The sequence below is a fragment of the Zosterops lateralis genome (assembly GCF_965231275.1).
Source record: "Zosterops lateralis genome assembly, chromosome: 4".
Lineage (NCBI taxonomy): Eukaryota > Metazoa > Chordata > Aves > Passeriformes > Zosteropidae > Zosterops > Zosterops lateralis.
In genome coordinates, this window is record NC_139765.1 from 35,869,112 (window position 1) to 35,895,241 (window position 26,130).

The window sequence follows — 26,130 nt, forward strand, 5'->3', positions numbered from 1 at the left end:
CATAAGCAGAGCCATGGCCAGATCCAATGCTGATGCAACTCAGCATGTTTCTGTTGACTTCAAAAGAATTATTCCAATATGACTAAAATATCCCATCCCTTCATCTTTGTAGCCTAGTAAGGACTTTAATCCCTGTTTACAAGGAATTCCTTGTAACACACCTTTAGCAGCTTAGCTCTAGCAGCAGCTTACGCATTAGGTACAATAGTAAGGACTTGCTTGATTTCTGAATACAGATTAATTTATAAAAGCAACATCTATACTATGGAATTTATGTCTCAGTTCTGATGTTTAATTTAATTTGATGTTATTAAATGAGAGTATTAAACTTTCTGAAGTTGACTTTCCACTGCTCCTCTTGGAACATTCAGTATGATTAAATAAAATGACAATTACATGAAACTTTAGATTGTGAAAACCCAATTTCTGCAAAATTATGAGGAGGGTATTTGAACAGAAGGAACCACTTCAAATAGGTAACAGTGGATTTGAAGCACTAAATATGCATCACCTAAATTTTCTGTGTATTTAATACCACTCATGATTAGAGGTCAGAAGCATTATTTCAACCCATGACAAAGCTTGTGGTAAAAAACCAGATGTAAACAAAGAAGTTCACAGTCTTCTCCTGACTTATTGTTACTCACCAGATATCTCCTCCAGGCACTGTTTAGCAGTCTTACTAAACGACAAATCCATTTTAGTAGGACTGGTACAGGAGTCAGCAGGTGGTAAAGAGGTACTGTCATTTTCTGAGAGAGTTCTGAAATCAAGCAAGATGATTTATTATTATTATTATCTATCATTCATGTATTCATGGAAAAAAGTGCTACTTGCAGCTCCATCTAGAATCATATCACTATAGGGTGAAAACATAATTTTTGTCACCTTCTTATCATGCTAGTTTAAGTCCAGCTACACAAATGTACAAGCAGCTAGGCTTCCTCCCTCTCTCTCTGCAGGAACAACGTGTAGTTATTTCTGTGAAATTTGAAGCCATTTTTTCCTCACTTTTTTTTTGCAGGATTTGTCAACCAGATCTAGTCAGAATCCATTTACATTGGTTAAATCACATCCCTGCACACACATAAAAGAAATAAAAACTTGTAACAGATGAAGTATTAAGTGAGAAAGGTCATGTGGGAAAAAGCTTATGCAAGGCTGGATGGAAATTTGGCCCAGATATTTAAATCTATGTGCAGCTTCTTTTGATAATACCCCTTATATAACCCTGGGGAATGGGATACCACAAGTTTTCCCATTAACTTTCTAACAAATAGCTCATATTTTCTTTGAGCGTATTTTTCTGTGAATATCAATGATAAATTATAACGGGAACCTCCTGTTGAGTACAGTTAATTTCTGTTATATGAAGGCAAATAGCAAGAAATACATGACCAACTGATTATAATAAAAAAATACCTGTGGCAGTTTCACACACTTATTGCCTCTTCCTAAGGAACATCTGTAGAATCTAGTTTACACTGGAGCTGCTGAACTGTGATGTCATCAAAGAGCAACAGGTACCACCATGTGTATACAGTAAAATAAAACATCTAAGGATATAATAGCCACTTTTTGAAATAAAATTTTAAAAGATCTTCACTTAGAGTTTAAGTTCTTCCAGCTTTCCTGACATGAATAGCAGTCACTCATCTGACTTATTAAAAGACTAGTGAAATTTTTATATCCTAATTTTAAAATGTGACATTTATAGTTTGATTTTCAAAATTCATCATAAAGTGTTTCCAATGACCAAATAAACTTCAAAGAGAAACATTTAACTGTGTGATGTATCTATATTTTATAAATAAAACTCATAAAAACAGTGACTTATCTCTCAAAATAATTTTATAGCAACTTATTTTATTAAATAAATTTCCAGTTAATATTTTCTTTAAATGAATTGATTTTTTTCAGTAATCTGTAACAATCAATGAGCAAACAAGTATCTGCACAAAGAGCAGCACAAGTACTGACACGGTGGTATCTATTGATTAGAATCATTCAACTCAGAAATAGAAATGTAAATTATGCCTGATCAGATGCATTGTTTTCTTACCAATTTCTGTACTTTTGAGATGTGGAAACAGATAACTGCTACATAAAAAATTATTTTTGGTTCTTGTCTGTCACACACTACTGGAAACACAAGCTCAGCACATGTTGCAAGGCTAACTATGTCCTGCCAACCTTGAATGTAGTTTTGCATTTGATGCTTGGGAGGAGAGTCTCTTAAGTAAAAAAAGAGCTCACTCTATCACTCTGCAGTGAACATACTCTGAAATTCCACAGTCCCACTTGCTTTCCCAAAGGGCTTTAAATCACTAACATTTTAATTATCTGAGGGAACAACAGAAATCTCATGGAAGAGTACGGATTTCACAGAAACCTAAGTTCTGCTTACTTGAGACCCCTGGTTATTTGCTGTGGTACAGATGGAGTGGAAAGCACCAGCCCCTGAGCAGCTGCAATGGAGATACTGCAAGGAGGGAACAGGGAACAGGTCTCTCACAAATAGTGCTTTTTCTACGAGGTTTCCAGGGGGCTGCTGGCTGCCAGCACTTACACACCAGCCCTGCCTTTTCATGCATGATGGCCAAGGCCCTGATTTTCTCACTGCAGTCGAGCTTAGCCCAGGGGCACTGAGAATGGTGAAAAACGAGACTAGGCGTGAAAGATTTCCAAGTAAAATGATGTAGGATTTTGGGGCTCTTGGGGAACAAGGAGGCCCAGGTACATACTGGCTACCTAAAACTTCAAGTTGTGTTCCTGTGGGCCCATTGTGGGTTCTGATACATTGGACCAAGATTATGAATGCCTCTTCTAGTTTTTAAAACCTGGGAAATGAAACTGTGAGGTTTGTCTTCTATACTTCTGTCTTTAATGTCTTTCTGTGGGACATATTAATCCTATGAATGACTCAAGTGATCGCTGCAGGACTGCAGCACAGATTTATCTCGAAGCAAGTAAACAGCAAATTAAGTGATCTTCTCATTAACCTTGCACACTCGCCTTAACAAATGATCCTCTATCCTCTACCTATTCACAGCCCACTGCCTTAAAAATAATTAAATTCTTGCATCTCTCTTGACATCAAGGAAAGGGAAAAGAATTTCAGTTTAGTCAAAGCCAGCCCAGTGATATTTCTTCCAGTGCTGTGCATCTACAGTGCAGGTTAATTTAGGCAACTTTCAGGAAAACAGGACAATCTGTTTCTATTTTAATCATGGCAATCAAAGAATATATTTACCCCAACTCACTGAATTACATGCTACCTATTTTTAAGAGTATCAAACCCACTTAATGGGACAAATCCTTCTTTCAATCAGACCTGCACAAGCTTATTCATTCTGATTAAAATGAGCCTGTATGGGGTAATTAAAAACAGAATTTGAAACACTACTTAATAAGTGGTCTCCAATACAGTCAGTCATTTCCTGTCTCTAACAAAATAGCCAACCTTAGATAAACACAGATAACATCAAAGATTTGTTTGCTTTTTAGTTGACATTCCAAAAGATATCAGATGAATATGATGGCATTTTTCCAACAGCTCTCTGAGATGCAGCTGTCTTGAATGTGTATCACTGTCAGTGTAACAGACTGGCAGGACCACATCTGCAATATGAGCAGTTCAATCACTCATGTTCAAGAATTGTGAGTTAAATTGGGAACAGATGCAAGGAAGGGCTACTAGGATGCTCATGGGGAAGAAGAAACCCTTCTGGAAAAAGAAAAAACAAAACCAAACCACAAAACCAGAAAGAGTTGATCTGGTTTAGTCTCACAGAAGAGAAGGAAGGGCATATTTGAAAAGAGCAATCAAAGAGAAGGAAAACACCATTTTCAGTCAAAGGACAATTAATCAAATATGTGTTTATAATGATTTCTGCACTTATGCTTCTTCCCATGTCTTAAACTAACCCCTTTACAATGGAAACTTTTCTTGCACAATTACTTGAAAATCAATCATGGGAAAATTGGAGGATTTGTCCAAAGACCATGTATTTGTTACAAGTAAAATTGGTGAGTGGAAATTTTTAGCACTACCTACAATTGCAAAACTTTGGTAGTGACTGTTGCTTTATTTTCAGAGCAGCAATGTACATAACAGGAATCAATAAAGCACTGCAGTATGACTTCAAGTCCTCACTTTATTGAAGAAAGTACATTTAGCAGTATAATCTACTATTTAAAAACACAATTAACTGAATGGGTTTTTTTTGTAAACTTAGTTTAAACTCCACAATCAGTGGCACAGAAGTAGCTTCTGGTCATCAAAACTGGACATCAATATGGCTTCAAGAAACCCTGCACATGTTATGATTGCAAGATCCTTGAAGAGTAGAATATTTTTTTTTCCCTAAGCCTGTATAAAAACATCCTGAATAGGCGTTTGGAATTGAATTTCACTGTACTTCCAGAGATACAATCAGATTATATCTTCCTTCCCATCTGTCACTGCTCTGAACCTCCTGTTCACCCTTGAAGCTATGGCCTAGTGAAGGAATTTTGTTAATCACCATGTAGTAAAGGAGTTGGGAATAAAGTTTTAGTAATATGTTTATTTATTACACTGATGTGTCCTTTTTCTGCCCTATCTATTGAATACTTTAGTCCTTACAGAATCATAAAGTAATTGAGATCAGAAAGATGATCCAGGTGCCATCTGGTCAAATGACTTTCTTAAAGAAGGTCTGGTCACATTAAGTTGCTCAGAGCTTTGATTTGTTGGATCCTGGACACGCCCAAGGACAGAGATTCCACAACTTCACAGCCTGCATGAAGTGCTTCACTGCCCTCAAACCAAAACCATATTTTTAAACTTTGAATCAGCACCTCCTGTGCTGTAACTTGCATCTGTTACCTCTTATCCTTTCACCCTGCATTTCAGAGAAGAGTTTGGCAACATTTTCTCTACACCAGCATATTAGGTAGCTGAAGTTACCAGTTTCTTACTCTGCAGGGACAAAAGAAGTGCCAAACTGGTATTTGTAGTCCAGCATTAACACTGAAAGAATATCTCTGCAAGACTGCAACTCAGACACTGCTGAAACTTCTTCCAGATGTTGCTATCATCAAACTAAAACTTAGCTGAAAAATGGAAATTTAAGCAATGCACAACATAGAAGTGCAGCTTGGGATGATGAGTGGTCAGTTAATTCTCTGCAGCAATTTCTATACCTTCAGCATTTCAGGTACTAAGGAATTGCTGAGCAACACGGGCCCTAGGATTTGAGAGCTTTAGATTCTTTATCTCAGCCATGGGAAAGAGACCAACTAAGCCCCTACAGTGGTTACTAAGGGAGTTAATAAAATAAAGCTGAAGTGCAGTACATGCATCCAGTTACAACCCAATGTTCTCCTACTGAAATTCAGTAGGATTTCTTTTTTTGTCATTAATGTACCTTTTTCCTCTGGTTTGCACTGTAGCCTAGTGTGTGTTATTCTTCTCTGTTTGAAATTTAAGCACTGCTAGGAAGACAGCTAAATTCTAAGGCAAATTTGAATATAAGTTAAGGGACTTGGGAAAATGGCACAATTTCCAGTCTCCTACAATTCTAAGTGGAAGAATGTGTCATTTTAAGTAGTGGCTGGTGTACTTTAAACAATTATACCTTCCTACTGTATATCTCTTACCAAGCTTTCTGGCAAATAAATTACATCTTCTTCAGTCTTCCATCAGTTGGACCCTGCAGTCAACTTCAGAGGGGACACATAGGGGACTGTAAATAATATATTCACAGCCACATTTGAAAATAAATAATTACTTTCTGGCAGAATGGAAGAACTTAAATTATACCCATTTAGATAATAATCTCAAATGCAATTCTGACTGTTGCTGCTAATATTTGAAGAGAAGTTATAATCCCATATGAATTTTGATATCAGGCAGTTGAGAGGAATAAAAATACAGTGTGATATCAGATAGGGCAAAGCACCAAGACTGCAAAGTGCAATATCCCAGTTGAGAACCTCCCAGTAAAACAGTATTTTCTCTTTATTGTCCATTAATAAAAATATAAGACTTCTTGAAAACATGACTATTAAAAACTATATTAGGTTTGCATTACTTACTTAAGGAAAATATGTGGCAGTCTCAAAAATACTGCTTGGAATACCACCTTTTCCTCACAAATCTACAGTAATATCCTCTTGGTTAGCAAGAAAAATTCAAAATATATGGTATCTGCAGGTGCCAGCCACAAATCAAGAAATCACTGGCTTACTTGTGCTAACAGTCTAAATAGATGACACAAGTATATTTATTATAAGATTCTGCAGAACTCTGGATAAAAAGCACTGTATTTTTACTAAACTTCATTGACATTTTTTATGAGGACTGAAGTACAAACTCACAGAGTCTAGATATTCCTTGTAGCTGGGAAGAAAAACCCTGTTAGTCTAAATGGTAATTGTTGTTTAATAACTCATATAAAGCTGTTAAAAAGCACCCCTGAAAAATTCTGTGTAATAATTGTGGCGACTGCTTTGAAAACAATTATGTTGAAGAACAAAAAATGCAAATATAGTATCTCAGCTCTTGCTCATTTCCACTTGCTATATATCTACAGAAATAAATATACTGCCTTTGAAAATTTGGACATTTTATCCTTGATTATATTTATATTTTTCTATTAAATCATTGTGCGGTATTACAAAGCCCTCGAGATTTTTAAGAAGTTTAGTTACTGTGTATTTTTTAGTCAGATTCTGAACTCAGTTAGAGAGATACATACTGAAGCAACCTCATCAAAGCCAATCTGTTACTCTGAACTTATGGCATTTTGAGATCAGACACTGACTATGAGAATTTTATTTTAGTGTGAGATTTAACTTCAAATACAGTATCCTTTGCTCTTTGCTTGAAGCAAAGAAACAATTATTAATAAGAAATATTACTGGAAGATGCATGCTTCTCTCACCCTTTAATATTCAAAATACTGACTGCTTCAAGACGAAGTTTGAAACAAAACTAAGACATCTCCATTGTGCAATGAAATGGCATCAATATGTAGTAAAATAGCCATTAAGCAGCACATACTTCTGAAGGCAAAGCATAACTCCCTTTTCTCTCTCCTTATATATGCACCCTAATACATATGTACAATGTCTCATGTACCACACTACAAATGCTCTGTATCACGGAGCTTAGTCCAAATAGTCACATTCATATTAAGTGCATCCAGTGATACATAAAATTGAAACTCAAAAGGCTCCACTGCATATTAGCATAAATATGACCCATACTGAGCCTTTTCTTCCTCCCATATGATTTTCTGAATTTATCAGTCATCCAGATTGGTTTTGAAGCTATGTTTAGTTGTGTGTAATGATATATATATTTCCTCAGAGCCTATTTCATCATCTCTTTAATCTTTAGCCAAGATTATCCAGAGTACTAGTCACTAACAAAAACTGGCAGTATATTCCATTTAATAATGTATTTGCCATTTTATTGGATGTTAAATTTTACCCACAACTGTAGCTAAAGCCCTCCAACAGCTGCCATCTGAAAATATTATTCAAATCAGCCTGTCAGTCTTTCTACACTTTTTCTGTCTTCTGAGTTGCACAACAATGAATCTCCCAGCTTCTCTTCAACTGCTTCATCATATAGCAAAATAAATTCACAGAAATGTTGATACATTTAACTGTTCATTCTTATTTTCTAGAGCCTTGGCCCTCTGAAGAGTTAATATTGTCTGTAAAAATTAACTGCCCACATGGAGTTCATCTACACCTATTTCAGGTAGAAAACTAAACAGGAAAAGAACTGCAAAGAGCAACCTTTTCTGTCTACACAAACTGTTGAAATATTTTTGAATACTTGTAGAAGTTTATATATATTTTTTTTTTCCTCAAATATCCACCAGTACTGTTACGCATTCTGAAAACATCAGGAGTTTATTTTACGATCTTTTAAAAAGAATGGTGAATTCTAAGCAAATATTATCGAATATCAGCAAATAGACATTGAGGTTCTTAGAATGCGAACAAGGATATTCACACTAGAAATCTGACTCAGCTGTGACCTTTTGAAAGCAGCACAGAGAATGTACCACATTATCTGTATTTCTAATCAAAACACTCTGAATGTTAAATGGCAAATATTTGCAGTGGATTGCTTTTGTACAAGGTAAAGACTCAGAGTTCTTGTAAGAAATTGTTCATACAGTAACATTAATTAAAAATAATATTAGGAAAACGTCGGCATGATGCTGTGAGAGAAACTGGGGGATAATAGCATTATAACACCATTACTTTAACACCATTACTTTATCCATTTAACTCTCTTTCCTAAATAGTAGCACAACCCCAATTTTCCTTCATGATCTTACCTATAAATGAAAGGAGCTACCGTGGCAGTGTTTGGGTGGCTGTATTGCTGTTGCTGAGGAAGCTGGACGACACCATTTCCTGTGCCTTGGCCACTGCCTGCAGCCGTCGAGGCTGACAGACCGACGGAGGATCCTGGGGTGAGAGCAGCACTTGGTTCTTTCCCTTCAGAAGAAGCAAGACCAGAGGAAGGAGAAGCCTTCTCACTAAGCTGAGATTTTGGTGTTGACTGGGACTGGTTTCCTTTTGTAGTCCTCAGTTTTTCAACCTCCTTACTCCCTGTGCATGCAGAGGAAGTACTCTGCTTTGCTGTTGGGACCTTTGATCCAGGTTTTGGGATCCCACTAGAAGATGATATTAAACTTTCTTTCTTAGCTGCTGTTGTCTTGCTTCCTTTTGGGATTAAGCTTGCAATTTTTGAGCTCTTCTTTGTAGATGATTCAATGACCTGATCCTTCTCTTCCTTGACTGCTTTCTCAGTGCAAACTTTGTTTTTGTCCCTGTTCTTTTCCTCTTTGTCCTTTGGCTGTAGCAAAGACTTTTTATTGCTGAGATTTTTGCTGCCAGCTTTCGGAGGGGTTAACTTCGGTGATATTTTGGGACTGCTACTTGTGGAGCCGCCGCTGTTCACCCCACCACTTAAGACATCCATTTCACCACACTCTGAAAAGTTGTCATCCTCTCTCCCACTGTCACTGGGTCCTGAGCTCAGTGACAAAGGAGGTCTCAGAGCAGTCCTAGCATTAACCAGTTTGAATTTTTCTAACATAGATTTTTGTCCAGATGAAGGGGGCTTCACACCTTCAGAAGGGGGTGGCTTGAGTCTGTCTGAAGTTGGAGTAGGGGAGGTTGCAGGACTGGGCTGCTTCACAGACAGCATGGTAGAGGTCGCGCTGTGTTTGACATTCATGGATTTGCTGCGCCAAGGCTTGCTGGCACTTGGAGAGGGTATGGCAGAGACCTGCTGCTGCCCGGTGCTGGTGGGATGCTGCACATTTCCATTCATGCCTGCAGAGGGGTGAGGGCCTTTTGGTGAATCTGCTTAAAAAACAGAAAAAAACCCCATAGTTTTTTAGTGGTATAGTTACTCTCCCATCTCCTGCTTGAAGATGATGTCATACTCCCCTGGCATTTAAAACACATTTACATGTGATCTAAAACAAACATAATTTATATGTGCATGGAACATGAAGGATGCTAATAAAATATGCCTTTCTTTCCACCATTATCATGGTGCTTGATACTTCCACAAGCCCAAGAAAGCCTCAGAAACACCTTTGTTACAACAATTTCATTATGCAAATAATGCCTTCCAAGTTAAGATTTTAATTTTTAATCTGTAATGAAGAAGTTCTTCATTACAGATTCTTCATTACAGTTCTTCATTACAGTTCTTCATTCTTTATGAACAATCACTTGTTCATAACAAAACACTGAATAAGAAAAAAAAGAATGCTGCAATTATGGCAGAAAAACAAAACTGGACAAAGAGGGGTTTGAAGTTTAGTCAAAGAAAACTATGTGCTAAAAAGCTAAAGTTTTGGGCAAGAGGAGAAGGCCGCAGTAATACTGAAATTAAATGGATAAAATCAATAGTCATAAAAGCAAAAAAGGCTCATGAGAATATATTTTTTACTTTTAAGTACTGTTAACAATATTTAGCAGCTCACTTCAGGAACTTATCCCAGTACACTTTCATAGATAGGAAAAACTTTCATCAACACTTTCACCAGTGTTAGTGCTTGAAAGTTACAGTCATACATCATCTGCATGGGTACAGCAATGATAGCTGGTTTGGCCCTGAACTCAGGTAGGTAAAGAAGGCTCTGGCACATACACTACATTTGCATCATCCAGGAACTTCAGCAGATCTTCAGAATGAACGAGAACAAGGCTCCTTCTGCAATAATCAAACTACGCCAATTAATAGCTGTGATTTTCATCATCTAGCCTTATTAATCAAAACAGAACAATGCATGAAAGGGTTAAGCTCTTCTGTATGAAGTTCAGATTCCCAAGACATATCTGAGTATATAAACACCATCACTCTGAAACACCAGATAAACGAAGTGGTAATGGCAATCAGATCATGTGGTACACAGCTATTTCAGCAGCTGACATATATTCTTTTAGTGGATGTATCTTGCCATGGCATTCAGTATTGGGACTGTTGGAGAATTAGATGTAAGCTGGTCTATAGCATATTGAATTCTGTACTACAAAAAGACCATGAAACATGCAATGCAAATATAGTTTGTGTAATGACCAAAAGAGCTCTTGATGCTTTGCATATACACATAGTACATGATACCTTGGGGACCCCTGTCTGAATAATATCATAGACGAGAATGCTGAGGACAGTTGTCCTTTCAGCATATAGGATGAAGTTATGCATCATTTTCATTTTTGCAGTCTCAGCCTTAAACTTCAAGTAAAGATTCGACTATCCATCTGGAATTCTGAAGGCTGCTAATACATTTAGGAAAGGCAGAATTTTGAGAATACTGAAAGTGAAGCTGTTTTTCCTTTAACAAAGAGAATGCAAACATAACAAAAATTTACTGCTCTGAATAGAATTAAAAAGCTCTAGCTTAAAAACATATATAAAAAACTCTGAACAAATGTAACATGATAACATGTAACATTTTTACTTGCTTAACTCTATTAGCAACTAGTTCCATTAAGCCAATCATCTCCACCTTAACAGATACAAGAAAATTCCATCTGCCCAGTGTTTTTTTGTGTTCTCCTCAGCCTGGTATGCAAATGCCACAGCACTACATGGGTGACAAATATGATGAAGGAACTGGAGCAACTCTCCCACAAGAATAGGCTGGGAGACTTGAGCCTATTCAGCCTCCAGAAGAGACGACTCATCAATGTATGCAAGTATCTAGAGGGAGTGTGTCAAGTCAGGCTTTTCTCAGTGGCACCAGCAATTGGGCAAGAGACAACAGGAAAACCCTGATGCACACAAAGTTCAATCCGAATATGTGGAAGAACTTCTTTACTGTGTGGGTGACTGAGAACTGGAACAGATTGTCCAGAGAGGTTATGAAGTCTCCCTCACTGGAGATACTAAAAAATCATCTGGATGAACCCATGTACAATATGCTGTGAGATGACCCTGCTTGAGCAGGGGGGTTGGACCAGATGACCCGCTGTGGTCCATTTCAACCTGACACATTCTGTGATTCTGTAAATGAGCTCATTCCACCTTCACAAAGGGTTTCAAGCAGCTCTGCTGAGTCTTGTTCTAAGCAAGAAAACATTAAATGGTAAAGCTTGCCTCAGAGTATTTTTTGTGACAGGAGAAATTACAAAATATTTTCAGGGCTCCAGGTTGCACCATGGAGCACCTTTGGTGGGCAGCTGTATAGCTGATCCCTTGGCACCAAGGCAGGAACAGGGCTGGGCCCCTGTTCTTGTCTAGTGAGCCTCAGATGGTGTAAGAGAGCCTGGGGCTAACCCCAGCTGTTGGAAATTACTGCAGCCCTCAGGCTTTCTTCATTTATACCAGGAATCAGCCACAGGGCTGATAGCTCAAAAGTGGGTGTGCACTTGCACACATCTTGCCTTGCACTAAGCTAGCCCTACATAAACAGGAGGATTGGGGTCTTAAGCTATACCAGTATTTTTGCAGAAGAACAATTCACCATAAGAATATGCAAAGTTAATGCAGAATACATGTAACAATCTGTGGACAGTGGGATGCCACTACATTCTGTTGTATTAGTTATGTTACATATTTATGGCTTCAGGCTATTAGTTTTATTACCAAAAAAAAAAAAAAGTACTCTGATTACAAAGAAAAATTCCTGCCTTGCCATATTTGCAGCTGTATAATATTGAAGTCATTAAGGGGAAAAATGTAAAAAGAAGAGCATTTATTGTTTCATCAGCAGCTTGTTCTGCTACATATATAGCAAAAAAAACCCCAAACCGCCCCCCCCCCAAAAAAAAACCCCAAAAAAACCCAAAAAAAAACCCAAAAAAAAAACAACCAAAAAAAAAAACCCACCAGGTTCCTACAGGTTCCTAGACCCACTGGTATTTATTTGAATCCCTATGTCACATATCATGAACAGCAACAAAAAATTACAGAGAACTTTAGCTTGTAATTTATCTTTAATTTAAAGGGCATCCTTAATATTTCTGCAAGGAATGTGAACTGCATGCTCTCAAGAAATATTGACAACTTGTCTGTATGCTTAAAGATGTGGAATTAAAAGATCTACTCCCTTCCACCTCCAGCACAAATGCATTACCTGAAGCTGCACACAATTAACTGCTTTCTGCGAATTCAGTTGGGCTGGGCTTTATCTGCTGATTACATGAAACTTGTCCCCACCTTGTGGTGATTTTGAGACAGACTGAAGCCAACCTATGAAAAGGATTTCTTATTTCTGTAAGCTAAATTTTACAAGAAGTCAGTCTTCTGTTTCAGGCTTAACCCCTTATTTCTGAGATGCTCAGTCAGTTTCTGGTGAAAACAGTTTTGCATTCTGCTTGAGAACTCATTGCTTCAGAGCTCAACCTCTGCTGTAAAAGTACAGCAGAAACACAGATGTTCAGTGCAAAAAGAGAAATTTCTATCATAACCCAGCAAGACCATTATGATCAAATGGACATTTTCAAATCCACTTTTCATAGGCTGTTGAACAAATAAAGGACATGTGAAGAGTTGAACTTGGGCCCAGTACATAATCAACCTCTTTTGTCTTCTCATCTGTGACCTTTACTGTGTTCTGTGCTGCTGGAGAGGACAACTTCTTAACAGCTCCTCCACTGCAGCAAAATTACTCACAATCATCTAAATATTTGGTAGCAGGCAGCTGTCCAGATTATCCATTTTTAGTCAATCACAATAAAAAAGGTTAGTAAAAAATGGAAGAGTTGCAGGGGTTGCTATAAGAATGTTTAAAGGAATGGGAGATCTAGCTAGCGAAATTAAAAGAATTCAGCTTGTTCAACTCTCCCTTTCTAGCTGTCCATAAGAAAGTAGTTACCCCTTATCAGTACAAGAGGGGAACACCACCAGGGAAAAATAGAAAAATAGTGGCACCAGAAGAAACATACACAAATGAGCTATAGATGTAAATACTGACCAGAGAGGAACAATTTGCATCAGCATCATCACACAATAGAGTTCCAGGGCAGAGTTTCTCAGAGTTTGCAAAATAACCAAATACTCTTTAAACTGAGTTTGGAGAAAACAGAAATACCATCTTATATCACTAAATTATATTGAAAAGCTGGAAATACAACTCCATGACATAGACACCTTCATCAGCATTCAAATAAACTGTTTTTAAGATATAAGGGGTAAAGATTTGTTTTTAAAATGTGGCATGAATTAGAACATTATTTCTTTGCTGTACTCAAAATGCACTTTTTCTACCTTATTAGCAATCTGAATAATTACTTCACTCAAACAGTTTAATTTTCCTAGTTTTATTTCTATCTTTATGTTATTAAATTAGAGGCAGATAAATCTGATGTGTCTGAAAAGCAGGCATGGTCTTTGAAATTGATCCATAAGCTGCAAAGTCCAGAAAAAAAAAAACATAATTGCACTAAAGCTGTGGGAACAAGTTTCAGCTAATGGCTTGTTTAATGTTTTGGTGCATTTTGTGTTTCAGTTCATCAGAGCTACACACAGTTACCTGTGTCACACGCTGGATCAGGTCTGTCAGGGAAAACTGCTCTGCTCAGTAAAGAGCAAACCAGCATTTGCTCAGGGGAGCCAGGTTTCTTATGGAGCTGAACTACTCCCTAAGCAACATTCAAAGGAGATCACATCAGTGGGAGAGCAAATAATGGAATACTAAACAAGAGGCTGATACCACATTTTCTTTTGGATCACCTTCAGGTCTCCTTTAACTCTGTGGCTGAATATCTATTCCCCATTGAGACTGAGTGACCGTGTTACGCAGGAATGGATTACAAGTACTACATATAACTGGATTTAAAAAAAAAAAAGAAATCTTATGTTTTGTATATTTTCTGAGGTCTCCTTATTGCACATACAGGAAGGTGTACAGCAGAGAAAAATGTATCAACAGTGGTCTGTCCTTGAAGAGGTTTGCTGGCCCCAATATCTAACAGCTATTTACTTAGCACTAGTCATCTCTTTGTTTTAGAAATTCGGGCATATGGACTGTGCATCTACTAAAAAAAAAGCTGGCGAAGTTATCTTGCTCCAAGCATCTGCATCAGAACCAAAAATTGAAATATAAGATTTATTATTTCTGCTGCATTGTAGGGAAATATCAGTTTGTTACTGTATGGTAACACTATTTTTAAAAAATCCTATTTTTATATTATTTTATATTATTACTATTGTAAAGGTTGAAGCTTGTTTCTAAAAAAATCCTTCAAAAATCTCAGGTTACAGAACATCCTATAATACTTCTAAAAATATCAAAAAAGTACCTGGAAATCTCATTGTAATATTCAAAAATTAGTCAGTATAACAACTAAATTTAAAATATAGCATGGCATGGTTGTTTTTCTTTTTAGGGAAAGTAGAGCACAGTGTACTCAAATACAGGTTCTTCTGTTCTTTTAGAATATTATGAAAGAATATCACTTTGCTACCCTTGCATTCACAGCAGTCATTTTCTCTAAAGAATTTCTGCTTTATACCTTAAAACAAACTTGTATTTATCTTTGATTATCATGTGAAGTTAATGTTTTTTTCATCCACTCTGCTGTTTTGATAAGAAAAAAAAAGAACACATGGAAACATCTCAAATACAGTAGTCTGTAGATATGCAGCATTACATCTTCTATTTTCTGTAAAAGGAATTGATTGTCTTTACAAAAAGCCACCCCTTATCCTCTTGCAAGTGGTGACTTCACTAAAAACCTCATCAAGGTTCTCATTCTCTGCAGTAAAGAAATGGGGAAGTAAAGAAATACATCATGCAAAAAGTCACATAATTGTACAATGCAATGCAAGCCTTAGCAGTCAAAAGACAGTTTCCAAGTAATGAGCTAAGAATATTACCTACATTCATGTCTCACCTTGAATCATTTAATTTGCACATATTTCAGTAGCAAACATGTAAACATTATGAAGCAATTCTAAAACCTAAACTGCTGTACATACCTTCACTCAAGTAGTCACATCTCCTGCTTCATAACTTCACTATCGTATTTGTGAACTATACAGTGTGTGCTCAGTTTTCACTCTGATCTTTTCCTAATTTTAGCTTGGATGTCTTGACACAAACAAGTCCTTGATCAAATGAAACCCTCTATAGAACTATGTGAAACATTCAATCCTGATAGTAAAAATAAAGAAATAACTATTGAAAGGATGGTTTTATATCTTTAGATACAGCTAGGGGCAAAGCATGTTCATCAGAATTTTGTAAAAAAAATCTGGATAGCTGCCTGTTGCTTGGATGAAGAACATTCACTGCATACTTGTTCCTCCCACAGACCCCAAGGATGCAAACGGGTACTATGTATATTGTATCATTTTCAACTGGGTTCTAACCCAGAGATATGAATAAAATGCTGTTCATTACACAAAGGGAAAAAGAAGGGGAGGAAGGGGATGGATTAGTTACACAACTCAGAAAGCTGCATTTTTGCATTATTCTTTTTGAAATAAAGCCTGAAGAGGCACATTTTTCAGGAAAATAGAGTCAGGGTGAGAGAAATGGAAGGACCCAGGGTACTCATCTCATTGTCGCAATGGCTGCTCCAAATCCCTGCAAAATTTCATTTCACTTGCAATTCTTTATTCAGTATAATGCACACTCTAAGTCAGGTTCTGAAAGAATAGATACATGTAACATTCTGATGCAAATATGATAGTCTGATTCTTCTCCATTAGAGGCTAAGATGCCAAGTCCCTGGAAAATGATGGCAGTATTCCTTCAGGGAAGAGTAGACTTTTATATGGAATAAGATCCAATATGGATTTACTTTGTAAAAGTCACCCTGTGATACTTCCATCAAAGATGGGTAAAATATGATTATAACATCTTGAAAGTTTTCACATCTGAACTTAAATCCCAACTGAACCACAAATCCTAATTCAGGCCCAGTTTCCATATGTACTCCTTATCAAATCTAAATACTACATTTGCTTCTTTGACCCTTGTGGATGGTTCTTTTTTTTTTTTTTTTCCTTCTTGTGTGTTACAGAAAGTAAACTCATAACTCTAATCTCTTACCCTTTTCATTTCCGTTTGCATATTGTGGAGGCTTGTTTTTGTCAATGCTGTTAAAGCTCTGACTTCTCCGATTTAAATTGGAAGCTCCCTGGACTTTGGTACTGCTGCCTGCAGCTGGCACCCTTGAGGGTCCTGGAAGCCTGGAATGGTGAGACAATCAGTGAGAAATCAGTGAGAAATCTGTTCATTTTATGTAATACAACATATAGCAGAGACACTGCAAATACAGATCACAATTTTAAACCAACAAAACCCAATGAATTCAGAAGGCAACAACAAACAGGAGGATTCAAATTAGTTAGACTCCACAAATAAAAACTAAAGCTTATCCTTATGCACACAAAAGGGAAAAAGATGCTTTCTAGAGTCACAAGACATGTAAGAAGATGCTTTGCATTTGCCATTAACATTGCTAAAACAGATTCACCCTATCAAATATTAAAGTGCAATATCAACCTTTATTATTATGTCACTTTTGGAGAGGAAATATTGAAGAAATAGATTAGAATGCACAGCAATACATAGTTGAGAAATATTTTGTATCTCTTACTCTATTAAATTTTTCACAGTTATGTTTAGCATAAAAGCTGACTTTTATCTGCTTCAGTTATTTTTCAGAAGGCTACTGGCTAAAATACTTGCACCTTACTATTTTTAAATGAAAAATGTTGAAAATATTTATTTTATCTAGATGATACAGATGCATTTATACCATTTAGATATAAGTATATAATGTAGACTCTGCAGTTCATTTCTTAGTATTTGCTGCCACCATCTGAACCTTACTATGTGGCTATGCTGAGGAAAAAAATGTAGAATCTTCTTGTTTCTGGCACGTGTAAGCCTGCATCTTTTAAAATTTGTTTTGTGCTGTAAGATTCTTAATACATGCCTACTTCAAACTTTCTGAAGCACCTTTGTGGGCACCCCCACTTCTTTCCGGTTTTGTTATTACTTAGGCAAAATTAATTGCTCAAATCAGCCAACGGCTTTTTCCATAGAAGAGGATCTCTCTTCTGTTTCTTGCTTATTGGAATGATTTTAATAATGGCAGTGCAAATTATAGCAGAGTTATCAAATTCTGTTAGTTTTACTTTATTATGAAAAAGCAGCATTAGGCAGAAGGAAAAAAAAATCACATTACAAAGAAATACAAAACATTTGACGTTTTCCAAACTTTTTTTGTTTGTTTAATACACTGGCATAACAGAAATGTTCAAATAACTTTATTTTCGTTTGCAAATATATGTAAACAACTCCATATTCTCTTTCTTTACCAGTTTAAACCTCAGAGAACCAATCCAGTGGCTGTTTTCGTGGCCCATTCTGGCCGCCAGCCTGCCCTGCTTGCTCTGTGCCGAGCCCAGAGCAGACTGTCTCTGCTCTGCAGCTGTACGCATGCTAACCTTTACCGTGACCCGTGAATTCGAGTGATCTTCTGTTCCCTGAAGAATGCACTAAAACAAACTTAAAAATCCATTTGCTCCTTCTCATTACCCTAATTTGACAGGCAGTAAGAGCCCTGAGACCATTTGTCAAAGGTAATGACAATAGCACTGAAAAGGCATGTGCAACACTAGAAACTCATCTGTTCTGTTAAAATACAAAATAGTTCTGCATATATTCTGTATGCCAGAATTCAAGAACTTGCCACAGTAAGCACATTATGCATGAGGTCATTTTCTCTACACACTTTCCAGTTTACCTCATTTGCTGACTTTCTTAATTGAATTCAGGTTTTAAATTGCTCTTGCAGAATCATGTTAAGCAGCTAAGGAAATGCAAAGAAGAGCATAACAAATAAGGGACAAGTCACATACCTCTGAACAGGCTTCGGAAACACTGCCACAGATTTAAAGTATTAGACAATAAGACTGTTAACTTTGACATGTTGAATGTGGACAAGACAGGAGCATCAGCAATAAGGAAAACGAAGACCTATAAATGCAGGTGCAAAGCAACTGGACCATGGTATCGCTCACTTCAAGCTATCACCAGCACATTGTGTTAGTGTTCTATACTGCTAAATGCAATCTTTATTGTAGATTATGCAATTTAGAGTTCATTGGTCTCACCAATGAACTGTACAGCAAAGCTATAATTAATGAACACATTAATTCCCCCCCCCCCCAAAAAAAAAAAAAAGAAGAAAAAGCAAGCTAGAAAAAAGAGTAAGCTTTAGACCTCAGTTTCTTTCTTCTAAAATCTGGCTTATAGATTTTAGTGCTCATGGAAATGACAGACTAAAAGTACTGACAAAATCTGAAACGAGTCAGCTCCTACAAACAGTTCTGTCAAATTCACTGCGAAAACAAAGCCTCTCATTCACGGGCACTGTGCGCAGGCTACTTGTGATGGAGCAGAAGTCTTGGAAGTCATTTTTTTCTGCTCTATTTTGCTTCTGAGTAAACTTGACCTTATGAACTCAAACTTTCAGGTGGGTTTGCTATATATGCAAAACATCTAGTGGGAACAGGGGTGGACTCCCAAACTTCTTTTCACTCATGACTAAAATCAGGAATTGAGCCAGAAAGTACAGAGCACTAAAATCACCAACTCATCCTTCACATCCAATATTTTACATGCAGAATACAAAGATGCAGGATACATAACCACCAGAAATATTGCTAAAATATAGTAGAAATCAGCCAATTGGACAAAAGCCAATTAATACAAGGCTTTTCTGTGGCAAAGCTCACCATTCCAAAGCTTGCACACATAACAAAAATTACACATTGTTCAGTGTCAGCTTAAGTCCAAAGGATAAAATATCAATGGGCATATACTTGCTTGAGTATCACTAACAAGCAATAAATTAGAGATATTTAACTGACCTAGAAGCCTTTTTTTGACTGGTTGCAATTCCACTGTGATTAGACTGAGTTGCATATCTGGCTGTGAGACTGTATGAGAAGAAACAGAGAAATTGAATTAAAGAATTTCTTTGAATATGTATAGAAAGAACACACTTACCAGCAAACGATGAGTTAAAGAATGCAAATTGAACATGGATAGAAAATGCAAATTAAATGGCAACAATATGAAACAATGTAAACATGCATATTTTTATGAGATGCAATGAACAGGTTGAAATAATGGATACTGTTTTAAAATGTCTCATTTGCTAGGAATTATCTTATGAATAGGAAAAGCGAGCAAATTTCCACAGTGACTGAATTCCTGAAGTATAGCTCAATTCACACAGAATGTGAACTTTAAAACATTGCGGTTTTTTGGGGTTTTTTTCCATGAAAAGCACTAAGCACAAACACACTCCTACTAGTCTCTCCAGCAACCTGACTGGATTCACAGTAGGGCTGTTAGGAACAGATTTGCTATACCAAATTCAACATGGACTCAGAAAAATTCCCACTAAAGCAAGGTGACCCTCCTGACAGTAGAGCTATATGGAAGAAGCACCCTGTCACAAATTTTATTACTATTACAGCACAGGTCATGTATGTGATGACCCAGGCAATGAATTCAACGCTACATTAAGAAAGCCCTGGCATGTGCTTAGACTCACTTTGAAATTCCACAGGGAAATGCACCTTTGTCTATTAAGAGATCCAAGTAGCATTTCTGCAGCAGAAAACATGCTATGCTACAGGGCCAAAATCTGTACGTTCCTTTTGATGCCCAACAACCTGGCACAACTTGACAGCAAATTATTCCCTCTAATCTTTTAGACATCTGCACAGGGGATATGTCAAATTTATGGCCAAGGTACAGCTTTCTGTCAGGTAATTTCAGTTTCCACGGACAGGTGCATCCTTTGGGATCCACGCAGTCTAAAGCTGTAAACAGGTGCCAAACCAGGTGCCTAAACCAGGTGCAATCACATCAAATTCCTTGAAGTATTAAGGAAGTCATGGACATCTGAGTAAGCAGAAACTCTGATAGTCAGATTTGTTTCTCAGAGTTCTGCATCTTCCAGTAATTCTTCTGAATAGCAGCAGAAACCACAGTGCTCTAGTCCCAGTTTATAGACTGGCAGCCCTTTTAAGAAGCACCTGGTGATGTTGAGTCTACCAGAACAGTGTTAAGCAATTTCTACCAGTTTAATGAAGCAGCCAGACCTGAGTGTAAACCAGATGGGAGAAGCTGTCAGGTAAAAAAAAAGTCTTCCCTTCCTTAGCACTGCAGTGCTGAAAAGGGGCAAGAAGAAGGCACAAACCAAGGGACAACATGAGACTGGAATGTGATGTGAGATTATTGCTACTTTACTAAATTAAACCCCAGCAAAGGGTTCAGATGCCTCTGTTCCTGTCAATTAAAAATGGCACATTTGCACATGATTAATATAAAAGAAAGAAGAGTACTTCAGTCTTAAGGGGGCAAAAAGGAATCATTCAATACATAAAAGCAGCATTCAATCCTCTGACATATATCTTTAGAGTAATGCTGACAAATTGCCTTTTTATATGACCATAGCTTCTGTGTATATTAAAATATATACTATCACTTATAATAATATATTATTTACAATAATACAAAAATAATGTAATAATAATTACACTTTATGTATTTTTATTTATCTAGTTTTTAGTACATTGAACTATATTTCACTTAAAGCTATATTTCTTAATAATGTCTGGATTATTATGCAAATGTGGCATAGTTTGTTTTACTGAACTTGCTACATTTGTGCCTGGCATAATAACTTCTGATGAGATCTTTCTCTCATGGTTTTTTCCCGACATATTTAAAAGGATTTGAGAAGGAATCTAGAAATTAATAGCTGTTTATCTGTGTTGACTAAAATAAGAGATTTGTGAGAAAAATTGTATGTCAAATAAAACCTTTGTGCATTTATGCTGTAAAAGGTGGAATGATACACAGTACAATCAACACAAAGTAAGATGGGAAAAAAGAGTGAGTAGGTTGCAGTGCCTTAGTGTACCATAGCACTTCTACCTCAAATAACACATTCCAGAGTAAATTGAAAGACCAAAATCCTTGATCTCAGGGTTCATAAGCTAGCCTACAGACTTTTAATAGCAACAAATACACAAAATACCTATCTGGTAATGCTTGGTAGTATGCTTCTCTTCTACGCCCTGTACTTGGGACTCCATCCACCAATAAATTCATGAAACATCAGCCTATTGACTACTTTCAAAGTTTCCGGACAGGCTTGAAAGGCATTGATGAAAGTGTCAATGTCAGCCAAACATGATTTGTAAAGCATGATTTCCATTGTGACTGACTAAATTTATTTTCCAAAGTAATGTGACAAAAGAAAGGCAAAAAGAGAATTTAACCACTCATAAAGCAGGTGTATCAAATTCTTAATGACTTTAGGTTTTTCCTGTCATTTAGCTCTGGATGTGCTAAGCCCATGAAAGCTTTTCATGGATGCATTTCCCAATTGATGGTCTCACTTTTATGGATCTGAACTGCAAAGCTGTTTCAGAGTGGACTTTAGCCTAGCCACTCTTCTTAATGTATAAACAAATATTTACCTTCTGCCCTCTAGCCTACCAGATAATTGTCTGTGGGTAGTATCTGTCAGTCAGAAAAATAAATCCGTTTTTGTTTTAAACCTTAAAACAGTTATTTTTAATGCTTACAAATCCACGTGATACAGCAAATATGTGACTGCAATAAAGCATACTATTAACATATCAGACAGTACCAGTTTAATGCTACAATATTCAGAGCAACAAAGGATTTACTTGTCAGAGGGCTGGAAAGGGGGACTATTTTGAAGGCCTCTGGTCCTCAGCTGTCTACTACCAAGACCTTTTCCACTGTCATAATACTCATATCAGCAATCATCTACACCATGTACACAGGACCAGACATCATGCTTAGCTCTCCTCTTCCAAATAACACCTAGGGGAAAGTGAAATAAATGCTGTCCAAAACAGGTAACATGGCATATAGGCATCTGATATCAAATCTTTAGAAATAATCTGGACTCTGCAAAAACAATATGGACTCTGTTTTCCAGGTGGAATTCATCAATATTTTGTCTTACAAACCAGGGAAACACTGGTCAACACAGCAGATATGAAATGGTGACAACTGGGAAATTTCTTTTGCTGTGAGAAAATGGAATAAACATCCTGAGACTACCCAGAAAGGCAGTTCAGCACAGAGGTAGCTGAGGTAATATCGAGAAGAAAGGACAGAGATGTTGCTGACCCCGAGGTGCTGATGGACAACACCAGGTCTGTACTGTGCTGACTGGAACCAGGGCTCTGCACGCCTCCACGTGGCTGTGCAGCACAGTCAGCTGCACTGGGGACCTATGGACCATGTTCCATCAGGATGGGGAACTGACAGAGGTCATTCATTTGCAGGCATGACACAGTTACAAAATGGTCCTAAAAGGTGTAGAAGAGACTGAGAAATCAATATAGGCTCCAGTGTTAATTGACTTTATCTGGCACTTAGGTTTTAGTGGTGGACTTGGCCATGCTGGGTTAGCAGTTGGACTTCATGAACTTAGAGGTCTTTTCCAACCTAAATCATTCTATGATTCTATGAAGAAGGAAGGCAACAGATTGGTTGAGACTGAACTAAACTACCAGAGCTCAATCTTGTTGCCATATAAGGTCAGAAAAGAAGCCACTTGAAAGTGGGTTAACATATAAAGCTGAAGGATGATGCCTCTATAAACCTGAAAAGAGCATAAATCAAGCTAAAAATACTTTAACCTCCATCTTCAAAAAGTAACCCATGCAGTGACACCTTGAATATCATATACTTTTTATTAAGTCTTCCAAAGGATCAAAAGGATCATGTTATATCACACTGCCATTTTCCTATAATGTTAAGAGTCACATGGCAGTTCTAAAATGCCAGCTATGCACGATGTTAAAATTAAAAAAAGGCAAAGGGTTTTGTAGCTTATAATCAAACTCTTTCTTCCTTACTGACATACATGAATTTTAATATGCTTTTGATCATATAAAGTGCATTTAGTCTCTAGTGTGAATGCATTCCAGAGCTGTTCAAGACTTTTGTATTAGAAAAATTCTCTGAAAAATGACTAGTTTAAAAAGAATGCTTTTTCAATGTAAAAATTTGCCCAGAACATCTCAGTTACCCTGTGCACCCTTTTTTTTTTTTTTTTTTTTTTTTTCCTCTTAAATAAGCTATTTCACTGCTCATCATTCTATTGGTTGAAAAGCAATAGAATGATACAAGAGATAACATCTGTATGTGATTCCAAATTCCAAGTGTGCCTGGAAAGATGCCATGGGAAACAGAAGTTTCCAAGCCCTCACCATACCAAACAGTTTGGGCAGGTAGAAGATCCCTCATTCCCCAAATATACTTTCAAGGAACACCGAGGAAGAACTTGATTTTCTGTACAATTAATACTTTTCAGACATTTCTTTTCCCTTTTTATCCCAGTGTTGGTGAATTAATATATAGGCATATCTACATGCATGCATCTATAGATCTACATATATCTATACCTATATATATTTATTTATTTATAAATAAAAAAAATCTTACATTTTTATAAATGTTATTTATAGATGTGTATTTTATAGACAGAAGTATATTATCTGTATATATCTAACACATAAATACAGGGTTTTTTTCATTCACAAGAGGAAATGTCTATGGCTCAGGCAGTTATAGCTCATACCCTGTCATCTGTTCTAAATTACTTGGACATTTCTCCCTTCCGCTCTTTGAACTTCTGGCATCTTATTCAAGCAGTCTGTCTCCAAATGATTCATGCTTGAAGGTACAAGCAAAATTATGCTTTCAATGTTTTCCTATTGCTCACAACTCATAAACCAAAATGTAGATTACCTAGTTTTGCATCAGCATTTATGTTCCTGCAGAATACGGAGACTGTTAATAAGAATGAATTGTCTGCCACAGTGATCATAGCTTTCCTGCTTTGGTACAAGTATGGTAGTATAGGTATTTTATGGAATTTAATGAAGGAGTACATGAATCACAACATTAAAGAAACAAAATGGATATCTAGCAGTTAACTGTGAGTTGTGGTATAGGACACTGTGCTACTCTGCTACAGTGCTTAACCTAACCTGTGGCACAGCTCAAATCCCATCTTTTAAATCTTATTATTTTTTTCTGAACAAATTGGACAAGTGGATAATAGTGTGCTGCCAGAACTAGGATTAGGCCCTTAGGGACCAATTGTACCATTTTATGACCTTATCTCCATACCATTTATGATCTTATACTAGAACAAAATTATATCAGAGTATCTGCATAGAATCATATGTCACCTTTCTACTTCAAAATTTGTTACAATAAAACTGTAATAAAGTCTTTTCCTAGAGGGAATGGAAATGGAGGGGTCAGAAATGCTGATGCTCTTACTTCTTTAAATGCATGCTAATTATCTCTTGAATCTTTGCATAGATTTCCAGAAAGTCCACATTTGTAACACATCCTAATATATGGTTGGGATTGCTATAAACCTGCATCAGTCAAAAAATTATCACATGGTTAACTGTTTCTACTGACAGTAGTAAAATACATCTTGTAAGCTTTCTGTTTGGTCTCCCCATTGACTTTAAAATGGTAAAGTGCTTTGCAATACAAAGAAAATACAAAAGATTCGACCAGCAGTTCAGCTATTTTCCTTTACATATTTTCAAAACAAAAATAAAGTCTTGTAAGTCTGGTGAATTATAAATATAAAATTTCCTTTTCTTTTCACTTCTATTTAATCTGTTTTCCTCAGGCAACAATTGCCAAACAGCCTATGCTTCTTTGAAATTTATATGGATTTTTATTTTGGAGTTCTCTTGGAAAATGAACAGAGAAAGTCAACTCCATCACAGCAGCTTCCAACTGTAATGTCATTTCATTAACTGACACCTGCAAAACCACAATATGTAGAATACCAAATTTGTTGCACAGTCTGTAAAAATAGTAAGATCTAACAGATGATATAAAGATGACAGAAGCAAAGAAAGTAACAGCAGAAATATAAAACTCTGACTTAAATGAATGTAAAAATTCAAGGAAAAGACTGGGCCACATGTTGGTATGAAGGAATTTATTAATGAATAAACATGAACAAAGAAAGAACATTTTGCTTCGTAACAGGTAAAAAAGGAATCATCTGACAAAAAAGAAAAAAAAGAATGAAGACTGTGCTAATTTAATATGGCTACCCTTGCATTTTACTTAAGTTGAAATTTCATTTGCCATGTACAAATAATTATAGGCAAGCGCCAATGTTCACAAGACATCAGAATGAAATTGGTAGCAGGTCTGGGAAAGTAATACGTGTAGGGACAGTTCCCTCAGATTTCCTTGCCAGAGAATGAGAAGATCTAATGAATCTTAGTAGAGAGTGAGGGTAGAGCAACAAAGAATGTCTGAAGGGAAAATAACTTTATTATAAAGCTTCTATTCCTTCAAAAGGAAAATACATAAAATCTTTCATTCAAGTGCTACAAGGATGAATGACACACTTCCTATTAAATTCTACATGATCTGGATTAGACACAGTGAAAATTATGTCCAAAGTGCATCAAAACTGACTTACAAAAAGTAATGAGTGGCAAGGGTGAAACAGGCCAGACAATGAGAATACCTGAAACGTACAAAATGAAAATTGCCACTAAATTGATTTAAAACACTC

General features: G+C 36.6%; 1 protein-coding gene across 2 annotated transcripts in view; it reads right to left on the reverse strand.

Moving 5' to 3' along the window:
• Nucleotides 1–26,130, reverse strand: part of NAV3 (neuron navigator 3) — a gene marked incomplete at its 5' end in the record, with an annotated part of 250,369 nt that overhangs the window by 118,817 nt on the left and 105,422 nt on the right. For both annotated transcript variants that reach the window (XM_083859059.1, XM_083859058.1), the window contains 4 exons: nucleotides 648–763; nucleotides 8,346–9,381; nucleotides 16,536–16,675; nucleotides 19,370–19,438. In XM_083859059.1, the coding sequence (XP_083715185.1) occupies nucleotides 648–763; nucleotides 8,346–9,381; nucleotides 16,536–16,675; nucleotides 19,370–19,438 (1,361 nt within the window). The remainder of the gene's footprint in view (nucleotides 1–647; nucleotides 764–8,345; nucleotides 9,382–16,535; nucleotides 16,676–19,369; nucleotides 19,439–26,130) is intronic.